Genomic DNA, 13389 nt, shown 5'->3' with positions numbered 1-13389 from the left:
TGACTGCTGCTGCCTGCTCTTCCTATCTGTGACTGCTGCTGCCTGCTCTCCCTGACAGTGACTGCTGCTGTCTGCTCTTCCTGACAGTGACTGCTGCTGTCAGCTCTTCCTGACAGTGACTGCTGCTGTCTGCTCTTCCTATCTGTGACTGCTGCTGCCTGCTCTCCCTGACAGTGACTGCTGCTGTCTGCTCTTCCTATCTGTGACTGCTGCTGCCTGCTCTCCCTGACAGTGACTGCTGCTGTCTGCTCTTCCTGACAGTGACTGCTGCTGTCAGCTCTTCCTGACAGTGACTGCTGCTGCCTGCTCTTCCTATCTGTGACTGCTGCTGCCTGCTCTCCCTGACAGTGACTGCTGCTGTCTGCTCTTCCTGACAGTGACTGCTGCTGTCAGCTCTTCCTGACAGTGACTGCTGCTGTCTGCTCTTCCTATCTGTGACTGCTGCTGCCTGCTCTTCCTGTCTGTGACTGCTGCTGTCTGCTCTTCCTGACAGTGACTGCTGCCTGCTCTTTCTGTCTGTGACTGCTGCTGCCTGCTCCACTGGCAGCCTGGGTCTTGGTTCTGCTGTTACTGAGACCTTTCTGGCTCGCTGGGAATTGAATAAGGAAATCCCAGAACAGACTACATGCCTGACCGTTTAACCCTAAACACCGTATGGTGAAAGCCAAGCACAGGCTCAAGGTGACCTTCATCCCGGAGGTTACATTTTGCATCATGGCCCTGGGATCATTCAGCCCAGCATCTGTGTCCTTGCTTAAGAGCATCATGAATCCTATCACAGATCTGCAGGTACTGTACTGCACCTGCAATTTGCCTGGAGAACAGTCTGCCTGATTTCCATCTTATTGGGCACAAGATCACATGCACACATAACTATATATCCTGTTGAAAGTATTAGAGTTTATTATTCTAACTTGTTCATCTGGCTACGTCCAGTAAGTTAGAGTCTTTGGGGACTATGCACTAAGCAGCGATAAGCTGCTTATCGCCACCTTATTGCCACCTTATTGCCAAAAAAGCCTACTGCTATTCAGTAAGTCCCAATAAGTCGGCGATAAGAGAGCTCTACATCAAAAAAAAATTTAGAGAAAAAAAAAATCGCCAAACGTTCGGCAATAAGCCACTTATTGCCACTTATAGCCAGCTTTCCAAACTCGTGCAATTCTAGTAGCCCCGATTTAGCTTATCAGGGCGAATCGCCGCTCTAGAATTGAGATTTTCACTGAAAATCGTCTCGTCAGGAAAAGTTGGCAAGAAGGTGGTGAGAAGCACCTTCATGATGACGCCCTTCATGATGGCAGGGGTAAGTGGACACCCGTGGGGTCCCCCGCCAGCCTCTGGTATCAATAATGTGTTTAAAATAAATAATTGATGGGTTTATGTGGGGGCACAGGGGGTGGGTGGGTTGTGTATTTGTGGTTAGTACATAGTGTAATGTTTATTGGGGCAGAGGGGGTGAGTGAAGGGCCAAGTACCCGCTTCAATCATCCCCTTTGCCCTCAATAAAGCTGCTGTTGTGCTTAACCCCTTCATTGCCTTAGCGGCTATCCGCTAAGGTAATGAAGCTGCTTTTATGTAATTTTTATTATTAGTGTGCGGGAGCAGGGGGTCTCTTGAGCTGAACCGCCTTGATTTCAGCATCGGGAAACCCCTACTTCCCGAGTTATAGGCCCAGATATTGGGTGCCGGTATCTCCTTTATTATTTAAATCCCCCGGTCACGTGATGCGGATGATTTAAAAATCGCGGTGATACTGACCCCGATGCCCCATACCAGGGCCTGTAACTCAGGAAGCAGGGGGTCACTGAGGCTGAAATCAAAGCGCTTCAGCTCAGAAGACCCCCTACTCTCGCACACTATTAATACAAATTACATTAAAGGAGCTTCATTACCATAAAAGATAGCTGCCACGGTAACTAATGTGTTACATTTTTAATTAGGGTTTTATTACTAGTGTATTGTAGTAAGGGGTCCTTGGAGCAGAACCGCATTGATTTGAGGTCCGGGGACCCCCTGCTTCCCGAGATACAGGCCCTGTTATGGAGTGCCGGTATCTCCTATGCACATAAATGTCCCGCGTCACGTGACCGTGGCAATCAAATGCATAGGGATACCGGCACTCCCTAATGGGGCCTGTATCTCGGGAAGCAAGGGGTCCCTGTACCTGAAATCAATGCGGTTCTGATCTGGGGACCCCCTGCTCATATACACTAGTAATAAAATTAAAATAAAATATTTTCGGACAAGATTTGCGCAGGTAGAGGCGGCTCTCTCTGCAGCAGATTAGAAGTTGCCGGGTGAGTACTTTCCAGAGGGTCGATCATCACGTCGCCGGCTACTCAACATTTTTGCAAATGTTGCGCTCACTGGTATTCGGGCCTTTCTGCATACCGTGATAGCAACGCTGTAAAAAAAAATGGCTATTTAAACGGCGCTTAGTGCATGGGCCCCTTTGTTTTCCTGCATCAGCTTTTAAAACACACAAAGAAATAAGGCTGCTTAGGCTTCACCAAATGCAAATATGACCAAAGCACAGAAAGTGAAAATTGAAATGAGGAAGCTTTCTAATAATAATATTATTATACCACCCCTTGAGAGGTGCTGGGCGAGTCCGGCTTTATGATGGTGCCATTGGTGCCACTGCACAGAGCCCCAAGCTCACATTGGCCAGAAGCTCTTCCCCATAACATTTAAACTGATTTCTGGGGGGGGGAGCGGGGGCGTCTGTAAGCTCCAGCATCCCCACCTTGTGACAACGCGACATCAAATGAGGCAGCAACGTCATGACTACAAAATGTAGCTGGAGGAGATGCCAGAGGTGAGGAGCAGGAGGCGATGCTGGAAAAGGCAGAGACAGGACAACAGCTTGTTTAGAAGTACCATTTGTTTTAATATGCCTCACATGGGCTAATTGAGCTGGCTGGGCTGAACCTTAGTCAGTCAGATCACTTGTTAGCTATATAACTACAGACCTAGCAGCTTCTTGCTGTGTAGCAGCCCATGTTTAAAGTTACCTGTTTTAAGTGGCATGCAGTGTGGGGTTCAAAAGGGAGTTCAAAAGGAGTGAACAACACAACACCTACTGGATTTGGAACTATGCTGGAAAAGAGGATATTATCTATCCCAGGCTGCACGTCTCAGCACTAAACTATTGCTGTGATGCCACCTTTATTGTTTATATTTGCTGTGACCTCACTTCTTCTCAAAGTACTTCTTTCTACCAGCCTAATTATGTCTCTAACATTATTCATATATCTCCATCTCGCCTTCCTTCACCACTTCTCAGTTCACATGAACTCCTTTCTTACCTGCACCCTCTGACACTGCACCAAAACACACCCCTACAAATCCTCCTCACACATTCTCTTTCTTTCCATGCTTCTCCTCCTCGCTTCTGGTGATATATCTCACAATCCTGGTCCCTGTCTTATTTCTACATGTTCTTGTCCTCGCCTCCCACATGCAATTTCCACTCCCTCTGGTGTCAACCCCTCTAACCTCTTATCACATCTCTTGGGTTCAAATATCTCCTCTATGCTGACGACAAACAAATTGACTTTCAACCTCTGGCCTTACACCTGCTATACAGACCAAAGTCGCTGAATGTCTCTCTGCGATATCTTCCTGGATGGCCCTCCGTGACTTAAACTTAACATGGCAAAAACAGGGCTCTACCTCCTTCCACATTACTGTTGGAAGTTTTGTCATTCACCCGGTAGCCCAAGCACGCTGCTTAAGGGTCACACTCGACTCCTCTCTCACATTTTCCTCTCACATTCAAAACGTATCTGAAACCTGTCGCTTTTACCTCTGCAATATTACAAAGATACGCCCTTTCCTCTGTTGCTCGACTGCTAAAACTCTGACACAGGCCCTCATTCTCTCTGTGAAAGAAATCTGTCCTGCACTCAGGCAGCTTGGTAGAAGCACACTAGGTGTCAGTGTGTGTCACATAGAGTGGAGCTGGAGAGTATGCATGGGCCAAAGTAAAGTCAAAGCCGGGAAGGAAAAACCTTACCTATGTAGGCTCATAAACCTGGTCCTGCTCTCCTCTGATCTCCAATGTCTGGGCGTGCAGCCTTCTGAAGAATTGGCATAGGAAGAAAGGAATCTGGCGCTACAACATGTAACAAAGCGCTGATTCTAGCGTGAAACACGTTGAGGGGGAGACTGTGGTGTAGCTGTGTGTTCGTGAGGTCCAATAAAGATTTTGTTCTAACCCGGAAGTGCCCTGGAGTTTGTTACATGCTGTAGCGCCGGATTCCTTTCTTCCTATGCCTCATTCTCTCCCGCCTCGATTACTGTAACCTCCTGCTGTCCAGCCTTTCTGTCTCTCACACATCTCCCCTACAATGTATCCTAAACGCTGCTGCCAGAATCACTCTACTCTTTCCTAAATCTGTCTCAGCGTTTTCCCTGCTGAAATCACTCTCCTGGCTTCCTATCAAATCCCGCATTTCACACTCAATTCTCCTCCTCACTTTTAAAGCTTTACACTCTTCTGCCCCCCCCCCCCTACATCGCAGCCCTAATTTCTCGCTATGCACCATCCCGACTCTTGCGTTCCGCTCAACGATGTTTTCTCTCTACCCTTTTTGTATCTAGAACACTCTCCCGCATTAAACCTCTCTCACTGACTGCCCCACCCCTCTGGAATGCCCTTCCCCTCAATACCCAACTAGCACCCTCTCTATCCACCTTTTAAGACCCACCTTAAAAAATACCTGTTTAACGAAGCATACGAGTAGCTCCGTGGATAATACTAGACACATGACACATAAACCTTAGCCCCTTGCAGACGCACTTACCAGAATGTCCCCCTGCTGTCTCTGTACGTTCTTCCTACCTACCAATTAGATTGTAAGCTCTTCGGAGCAGGGACTCCTTTTCCTAAATGTTACTTATATGTCTGAAGCCCTTATTCCCATGATCTGTTATTTGTATTTCTTGTTATTGATATGATTATTACGTGTATTACTGCTGTGAAGCGCTATGTACATTAATGGCGCTATATACATAAAGACACACATACATAATGTACATACATACAGGTAAGAGGCGTGGCGCTCTCCCCCGGCACCGAGCCAAACCCCCAGCTGGCCCTGGGTGCTGCTCCTCCAGTAAGTCTCACAAATAAATCTTTCACTCATGTGTAACAGATACATTTCCAGCTCTTCATAATCTCATCTTCAAGAATGACAAAGAGGAAAATATAGTGGGTCTACCTTGATGTTGTTGCTGGCTTAACATGTTTTGACCAAAAGCTTGAACTAAATGGTCGATACTTATGGGAAGAAAATACATATATAGATAATCTAAATACCCTCATATGGGATGTGCATTGGGGCTCCTTTGTTTACTATAGTGTAGTGTGTCTTTACTTTAAAATATAATTGGAGAGTATAATAGCGCTCACAAACTAATAAACAATCATGCCCAGCAGAGTTACAGTTCTTTAACCCGACGCATTTCACGCAGACACTCAAAGATGGAAGATGGAGCAACTGTCACACCCCAGGAAGTGACTCTGAAGTGCGAAGCCGTATCAAGGGCGAGGATTGTAATTCTCTGCTGGGCATGATTTGTTATTATTTGTTTGTGAGTGCTACTATCCTCTCCAATTATATTTTAAAGTAAGGACAAACTACACAATATTTTGCTCTTTGCAACTTGAAGACACAGTATAATATTGATAATGTGTGGGCATTGGCAGCACATCTAGCAGTGAAGTGGTCAGTGTGAGAAGAAACAATAGAACTGGGTTGTTAGCCCCATAAATATTTACTTACAGAAAACAACGAGCTGGACGGTTTCAGAAACTCCAGTTCCAAATGTGTTCTGCACCTCGCAGCGATAGTCTCCATAATCATTTCTGGAGATGCTGTGAAAGGAGACAAACTCCTCCCCGGAATGAAGCTGTCCATCCTTGTACCAGGTGTACTTGCTGACTGCTGGGTTGCTGCTGTTAACATGGCACGTTAAAATCACGGCATCGCCCTGCTTAATATTCTCTGCTGATGGTTTGATTAAAACGTCTACGCCTTTGGGGGAATCTGGAAGATCAGAATGAACACGCATGCAGCCTTTCAATAGTATATGTATATGTATCCATAATCCAGGGCCAAATGTAATACATCGTTACAATAATAATCGTAACTATTTATGATTGTCATTTATTTTGAAGGTAAAAACATACTCTCCAGAGCAGTACAATTCGCCCTTGCAAAACAGTAACAATAAAACATACTGTACACAACATATTACATGCAGAAAACAGAGAGATGGGGCGCTAAAGTGCATTAATCTGTAAAGTGATAATAAAAAATAGTATAAAGTGAAAAATTATTAAATGTGAGGGAACCTAAATTGGAGAAAAAACAAGTTCCCAATTTTCACAGATTCAGTACACTGAAGGGTCAACATTGACCGTGCAGTCTTGCAGCCGGAGTAGAAAGACGGGGGTTATCCGGACCCCCTGTTGAGCTATAGGAAAAGGTGAGCTCTGGCGCACACTCTGTGTTGCAGAGTTCACCTTTTCCTACAGCACAACGTATTACATGTACATACCAGAGATGGGTGAACCAGTCCAAATTTGTTTCCCGGGTTTTTATTTTTTACCAAATCCATCCTTCCTACCAAAATCCGTCCATGGATTAGGTACTAAAATAATCAGAGCGGATTCAGGCAAATCCGCCATTGGATACGACCTGGGCGGATTTGTAAGAATCCGCACTGGGATTCCATACTGACTACGAAATTGGCGCGGCGGATGAACACGCACTCACATTGTTACAAATCTGCTCTCTCCCTCGGATTTAATCTGAGTGCGGATTAATAATAATCCAACTGCAGATTATTTATCTGCCTTGTGGATTGTCAGTGTTTAGAAAATCGCCCTTTTTTAAGACGGATCCACGGACCAAAGGAACCGACCGATCTGAAGCGGATCCAAATCCGTGAAAAAAAAATGCGACCATCAATAGATACTGCAAAATGATAAACTAGGAAAACTATACACTTTTAAAAAAATGAGACCATTTTATGTAAAATTGAGGGATTACTAAATTTAACTACATTCAATATAATATCTGGGTTTTTCCTCTTGCAAATGGAAGAAAATCAAAATTAAGTTGAAAAGGTGATTTAACCAAACCTTCACATTTGATCCAAAAATGCAACCAAGAAATCAAATCCTATCTTAAGAAAAAACTTATCGGGAGGCGCATGCGCGATGGTGAGGGGAATAGCTGTTTAAGACAAGAGCTCCTACCCCCGCCAATGCACTAACATAATTACAACCAGAAAAACTTGAATTCCGAGATCAAAGTTCCCCCACGCTAGACCAGGAGATAGCAGGGATGGCTCCGCAATCATCAAAAAAGAAAAATACGGGTGACTTACGGAGATATCTTAGCCGGTCTGCGGCTAGAGATGCAGAGTCAGAAATGGTGCCCGGTTCCCCTGCGGGCTCGGGTTCAGACCACGAGGACGAATTGGACGAGGCACCGGAGCAGCAACCTGTATGGCGCTGCGACTTTGACCGCCTTTATAATGGCAAGAAGTCGCTCTTTCGCGTGGAGATACAGGAGCTCAAGAAGGAGGTGCAGGGCCTCGGCGAAAGAACGGGGGCCCTGGAGGATAAAATGGCGACCGTCTCCGCAACCGTCAAAAAAGCAGAGAAACAGACCTCCTATCTCCAAGCCCAGATCTCGGACCTGGCGGACCGCCAGGAAGACTCCGAGAACCGGGACCGCCACAGCAATGTGCGAATACGCGGCATCCCTGAAGAAATAACAGAGGTGGAGGACTTTGTCACCCGATGGATGGCGACCCTGCTCCCGGACACCCCCGCGGCTGAGCTCATAATTGATAGGTGTCACCGAGCTCTGAGGAGTAAGCCGGTAGCAAATGCCAAGCCACGAGATGTCATCGCCCACTTGCATTACTATCGTACCCGGGAAGCGATTTTCCAGAAAGCGTGAGGGGAGGGAGCTTGTCGGTTTGAGGGGGTTGCCCTCCAGCTATTTCAGGACTTGTCCCCCATAACCCTAGCCCGGCGCATGAAGCTCCAGCCGGTCACAAAGATACTGAGGGACAGAGCCATACGCTAAAGATGGACCTTCACCTTTGGCCTGCTGGTCATTAGAAACGGGAAGGCCATCTCAATGAAACACCCAGAGGAAGCCGACGACTTCCTACGCAAGCTGGGGGTGAAAGAGGGTGAGACGCCGGGGCCCCGGCGGGAAGCAGAACCAGGCACAGAATGGCATTAGGCCAGTGCCTCCAAGAAGTCCCGCACAACAAGTGAAACCGAGAAAGAATAAACAATCATGCGGGTGCAATAAAAGACACGTTACATGGTTCTGTTGCCTAAGTTGAGGCACAAGTTTACTGTTTACGGGCCCAGTTAACCCCTAATAGACTGCTCAAAAACGCGAGGTTGACCCCTGAGAAACCGCTACATCATCCTATTGAGGGGGCGTGTGACCACCAGACCTCAGGGTTCCCTGTCGAAACAACAAAGCCAAAGCACTTACCAGAAATCCCGGTGGAGAAGGGCAATCGACAACCCGGAAGAGGGCCGTGACACGCACGCCCATGAAGATGGCGGCGCTCCAGGTCTTGGCGGGCTAAAAACCACTTCGCCGGAAGAAGAAGGACCCAGCACGGGAAGACGTCCGCACCCGAGGATATCCGGCAGCTGAATGACAGGAACCGGACAGACGTCACCGGATATGGCCGCGCGCCCATCTTGGTTGGGGCACGCCAGAGCCGGGACCAGAAGCACGCAACCGGCGAGCGACGGAAGCGTCCTGGGGCCGGAAGGGACTGCGGGGGAGCTCTCCCAGGCCAACGCAAGCGAACGAAATACACACCAACAGCCCCAGACCACACATAGGGGGTTAGCGCCAGGGGATATAGGAGGGAGAGGGTATGTGGAACCCAGATAAAGACCAGCCTCCAAGGTAACCCCACACAGGCCTCACACGTTAGCGGCTAATACACCTAATATGGGACGTAATCACAGCACCCGGCCCGGGCGCGACACAGGGTGAGGAGGCCCACTTACAAGGGGGGGAGATGATAGACGGGTTCAGGGAGGAAGCTGACGAAAGCCCCACCGTAGAAGCAGCCAGGGACATTGGGGTTCAGAGGAGAGCTCCCTTGTGCTTGCACACACTCCCAAATTACATGGTAGATATACAGGGTGATAGAGGAAGACAGGGAGCTGACCACAAACAGGGGAAATGCGGAAATACTGTACAAAAGAGCGAGGGGCCTGCACAGGTTTTAACTTGCACGCGGGAGCAGCTTATTGTTTTTACCCACGAAACATGGGATGTTCTACAGACAAGTTGGTTGTAACTGTTTATAAAGGTTATTGACTAGGGCGGGGGAGGGGGTGGCTGCCGTCATGCTCATCGTCGGCATGAGACTCCACTTGGGTACTTGGGGGTCAACCCAAAAGGGATCCATGCAAGACCCCACTGGGCCAGCAGACACGGGCCAGGTGCGCCTCGGCATGTTCAGAGGTGAGCTTGCCCAGGCCGGACCCCCAGAAGGGGCAGTTCAGGTGTCCCGGGGGACTCAGTCCCTACGGCTCACCGAAGGTCATATTTGTCTATATATTGTTTCTCCTTTGTTCCCGTTACGTGTACCCCTTTTTTTCCCCCCCCCGCACAGAATGGAGAAGCACAAGATGCATCATGGATCCAGAGGCCCAAGAGAACCCCGGCCCACAAGCCAGTCGACATCGCAGGACACTATCCCGACATCACCGATGGGTAGGGATCTCACCATAATCTCACACAACGTGAAAGGATTCAACAGCCCCCTGAAACGACGATTAGCTATGACTGATAACAGAAAAAACGACCCGGACATAATCCTCCTACAGGAGACACACTTCTCTAGGTCCAGTTCCCCAAAACACATTGATGGTAGATACCACACTTGGGTCTCAGAGGCGGCTAACAAAAAGAAAAGAGGGGTCGCGATCCTGCTGCACAACCGCCTTGCGATAGACAAACTTACGAAACGAGATAAAAATGGGCGATTTATAATAATAGTGGGTGTCATCCGTGGGCAACTTCTCACAGTAGCAAATGTTTATGCGCCTAACGAGCAGGCTGACACGTTTTTCGTTAGATTCTTCACGACCCTACACAAAGTGGCGCAGGGCGGCATAATGCTGGGAGGAGACTTTAACCTCACGCTGGACCCTCAGGCTGATAGATGCACGCCTAGCGGGGCAAAACACCCACAAAGCAGAGCAGCATGGACCAGTGGCCTTAAAGCAAACAAATTACTGGACATATGGCGCGAACAGCACCCCAGAGACAAAGAATATACATTTTACTCACACCCGCACGACCGATACAGCAGGATAGACTACCTCTTTGTGTCCAATAGAATGGTTTCGCAGATCTCCCACACGGATATCCATGATATTTCATGGTCTGATCATGCACCTATAGAGCTGCGGTGCACAGACTTCAGACTAGACAGGCCAGGAGCGATGTGGAAACTCAATGAGTTACTATTGAAAATCCTCAAGATTGAAATAACAATAGGGGACAAAATCAGGGACTATTTCACTGAGAATGTCGGTAGCGTGACATCTCAATCCACCCTATGGGAGGCCCATAAGGCGACTCTCCATGGTGAGCTCATAGGGATAGCGAGTAGGCGGAAAAAAGAAAGGGAACGTAAGATTAAGACTCTCCAATCAGAATTGACAGCCCTATCCGCCCTCCATAAAAATAACAAACATGCACAGACCCTTCAGGCCTGGCGTGATACCAAAACGAAACTAAATTTACTAATGTCCTCCCGAGCTGAGAAGGAGCTGACCTGGTCCAGGCGTAAATTCTACAAAAAAGCGAACAAGCCAGATACCCCTCTTGCCAATAAACTAAAGCACATTAACCGTAACTTTCATAATCAGGCAATCAGAACCAAAACAGGTGACCTCACTTCTGATCCCAAACAAATCGTAGAAGAATTTAAAAACTACTATGAGACCCTTTATGATGGGGCAAAGGTCTCCCATTGTGAGACCACTCATAGGCAGCTGAAGACATTTTTAAAGGGAGCAAAACTACCCAGACTGGGCAGGCTGGAAAGGGAGGCATTACAGGAAGATTTCTCGGGTGAGGAAATAACAGAGGTAATTAAAGCACTGAAGCCATCCAGAGCCCCAGGCCCGGATGGTTTCTCTAATCTCTATTACAAAAAATTCCGAAAAATTCTAGTGCCTCACCTGGTTCGACTGTTTAACTCATTCTTGGAGGGTGCCCCTATACCTGGTTAAATGCTTCAAGCATCTATATCAGTGATTCACAAAAAAGGGAAGGACCCTGCTGATTGCAAAAGCTACCGTCCGATATCCCTCATCAACTCGGACACCAAAATTTTCTCCAAATTATTGGCTAACCGCCTAAACGCAGTTATGCCAAAGCTGGTCCACCCCGATCAAGTAGGGTTCATATGTGGGAGGCAGGCGGCAGACAATACTAGACGGATCATAGACCTGATTAATTTGGCACAAAGAAAACATATTCCGTCTATGGCACTGAGTCTGGATGCTGAGAAGGCCTTTGACCGAATCGATTGGCCCTACCTTAAAGAGACGCTTGGGGAGTTTGGCATAGGGGGGAGAATGTTGGGCGCCATTCTAGCTCTCTATCGGGAACCGAGGGCGAGGGTCAGACACCAGGGCTTCCCTTCGGAAGACTTCCCAATAAGGAGTGGCACCAGGCAGGGTTGTCCCCTGTCCCCACTTATTTTTGCATTATGTATTGAGCCCCTGGCGGCACATATCCGAAACAGCCCCGATATAGCAGGTATACAAATTAAAGAACAGTCACACAAAGTGGCCCTGTATGCGGATTACATTATCCTAATGTTATCGAAGCCCCTTACCTCCTTGCCGAATGTTTTCAGCCTGTTGGGCGAATTTAACAAGATTTCGGGATTCAAGATTAATCAAACCAAATCAGAAGCTTTAAATATAAACCTGCCAAAGGTCACCGAAAAACTAATTGAGTTAAATTTTAACTTTAAATGGCAAGCCTCCTCCATTAAATACCTAGGGGTTAATATAACCAAAGATTATAACGCCCTATATAAAGCCAATTACCCCAGACTGATTAGGACTCTGAGGGAGGATCTTCGGATCTGGTCAGGCTACGCAATTTCATGGATCGGCAGGATCCAGAGCCTGAAGATGAATTTCCTTCCCAGAATCTTGTATCTCTTTCAGACCCTTCCGATACAAGTGGTCAGAGACGACATCCTCCGCTTACAGTCCTCCATGGTGAAATTCGTTTGGGGTAATAAAAAACCACGCATCAAATCTAGCATTCTCACCAGGCCAACAGTTAAAGGAGGATTAACCTTGCTTGATAAAGGAGGATTAACCTTGCTTGATATCGTATTTTAGAGCGGCACAATTAACCCAAATTATTCAGTGGCACATGCATCCTAGCTTACGCAGATGGGTGGAACTAGAAACAGCATGCTGCGCCCCAGTAGATCTACAAGATCTAATTTGGCTACCAACAAAAGTTCATAGGACCATGGGAGAGCCGTTGGCCACACTGAGTAGCTCGTTGACAACTTGGGGAACACTAGAATTAGGTGTGCCCTTACAACCCAGCACACCCTCATGGCCCCGGTTATGGGGAACGCTGAATTCGCTCCGGGTCTGCTGAGCAAGAATCTAGCTGTCTGGAAAGCAAAGGGCCTCACGAGGCTACTGCATCTGGAGGGAAGCCAATCAATAAAAACTTTTGAACAAATTAAATCAGAAACAGAGATGCCAAACTCTGATTTTTTTAGATACCTCCAGATGAGAGCATTCTACACAAAAAATTCCAAAACGCCCCCGGCGAACAAATTTTGAGCAGCTGTGTTCCAGAGGTACGGACACTACGGGACTTACGTCTAGGATTTACAGGGAGGTGGTCTGTCCGGGAACGGACGACGACATCAAACTTAGTTACAGAAACAAATGGGAATCGGACTTAGGGGAGACGATAGATGACGAGGACTGGTCTACAATAGTACTGGCAGCAGCTAAGAGCTCTATATGCACCACCTTGAAGGAGAACGCATATAAAGTACTAATGCGGTTTTACCTTACCCCAACGAGATTGGTAAAGTTTGTAAAGGATTACCCCCCATTGTGCCCCAAACAATGTGGGGAACACGCAGACTTACTCCACATGCTGTGGGGTTGCACCAAAGTGGCTCCTTTGTGGGAGGAACTCCAAGATTGGCTACAGAGTATTCTCGGACGGGCGATCCCCCTGGACCCCTGGCTGTTCCTGCTGGGCAGGCGCATCGGGGGGCTAGGCAGACCAGCACAGAAATTGATTGCACATT

The 13389-nt window shown here is 47.6% G+C and overlaps 1 protein-coding gene across 4 annotated transcripts in view; it reads right to left on the bottom strand.

Moving 5' to 3' along the window:
• Window positions 1-13389, bottom strand: part of SIGLEC1 (sialic acid binding Ig like lectin 1) — a 159463-nt gene that overhangs the window by 41462 nt on the left and 104612 nt on the right. For all 4 annotated transcript variants that reach the window (XM_075572857.1, XM_075572876.1, XM_075572867.1 and 1 more), the window contains one exon: window positions 5790-6053. In XM_075572857.1, the coding sequence (XP_075428972.1) occupies window positions 5790-6053 (264 nt within the window). The remainder of the gene's footprint in view (window positions 1-5789; window positions 6054-13389) is intronic.

The sequence above is a fragment of the Ascaphus truei genome, chromosome 1, assembly GCF_040206685.1.
Source record: "Ascaphus truei isolate aAscTru1 chromosome 1, aAscTru1.hap1, whole genome shotgun sequence".
Lineage (NCBI taxonomy): Eukaryota > Metazoa > Chordata > Amphibia > Anura > Ascaphidae > Ascaphus > Ascaphus truei.
Note: the sequence above shows the minus strand (reverse complement) of the source record. Positions and strands in the feature narration are given on the sequence as shown.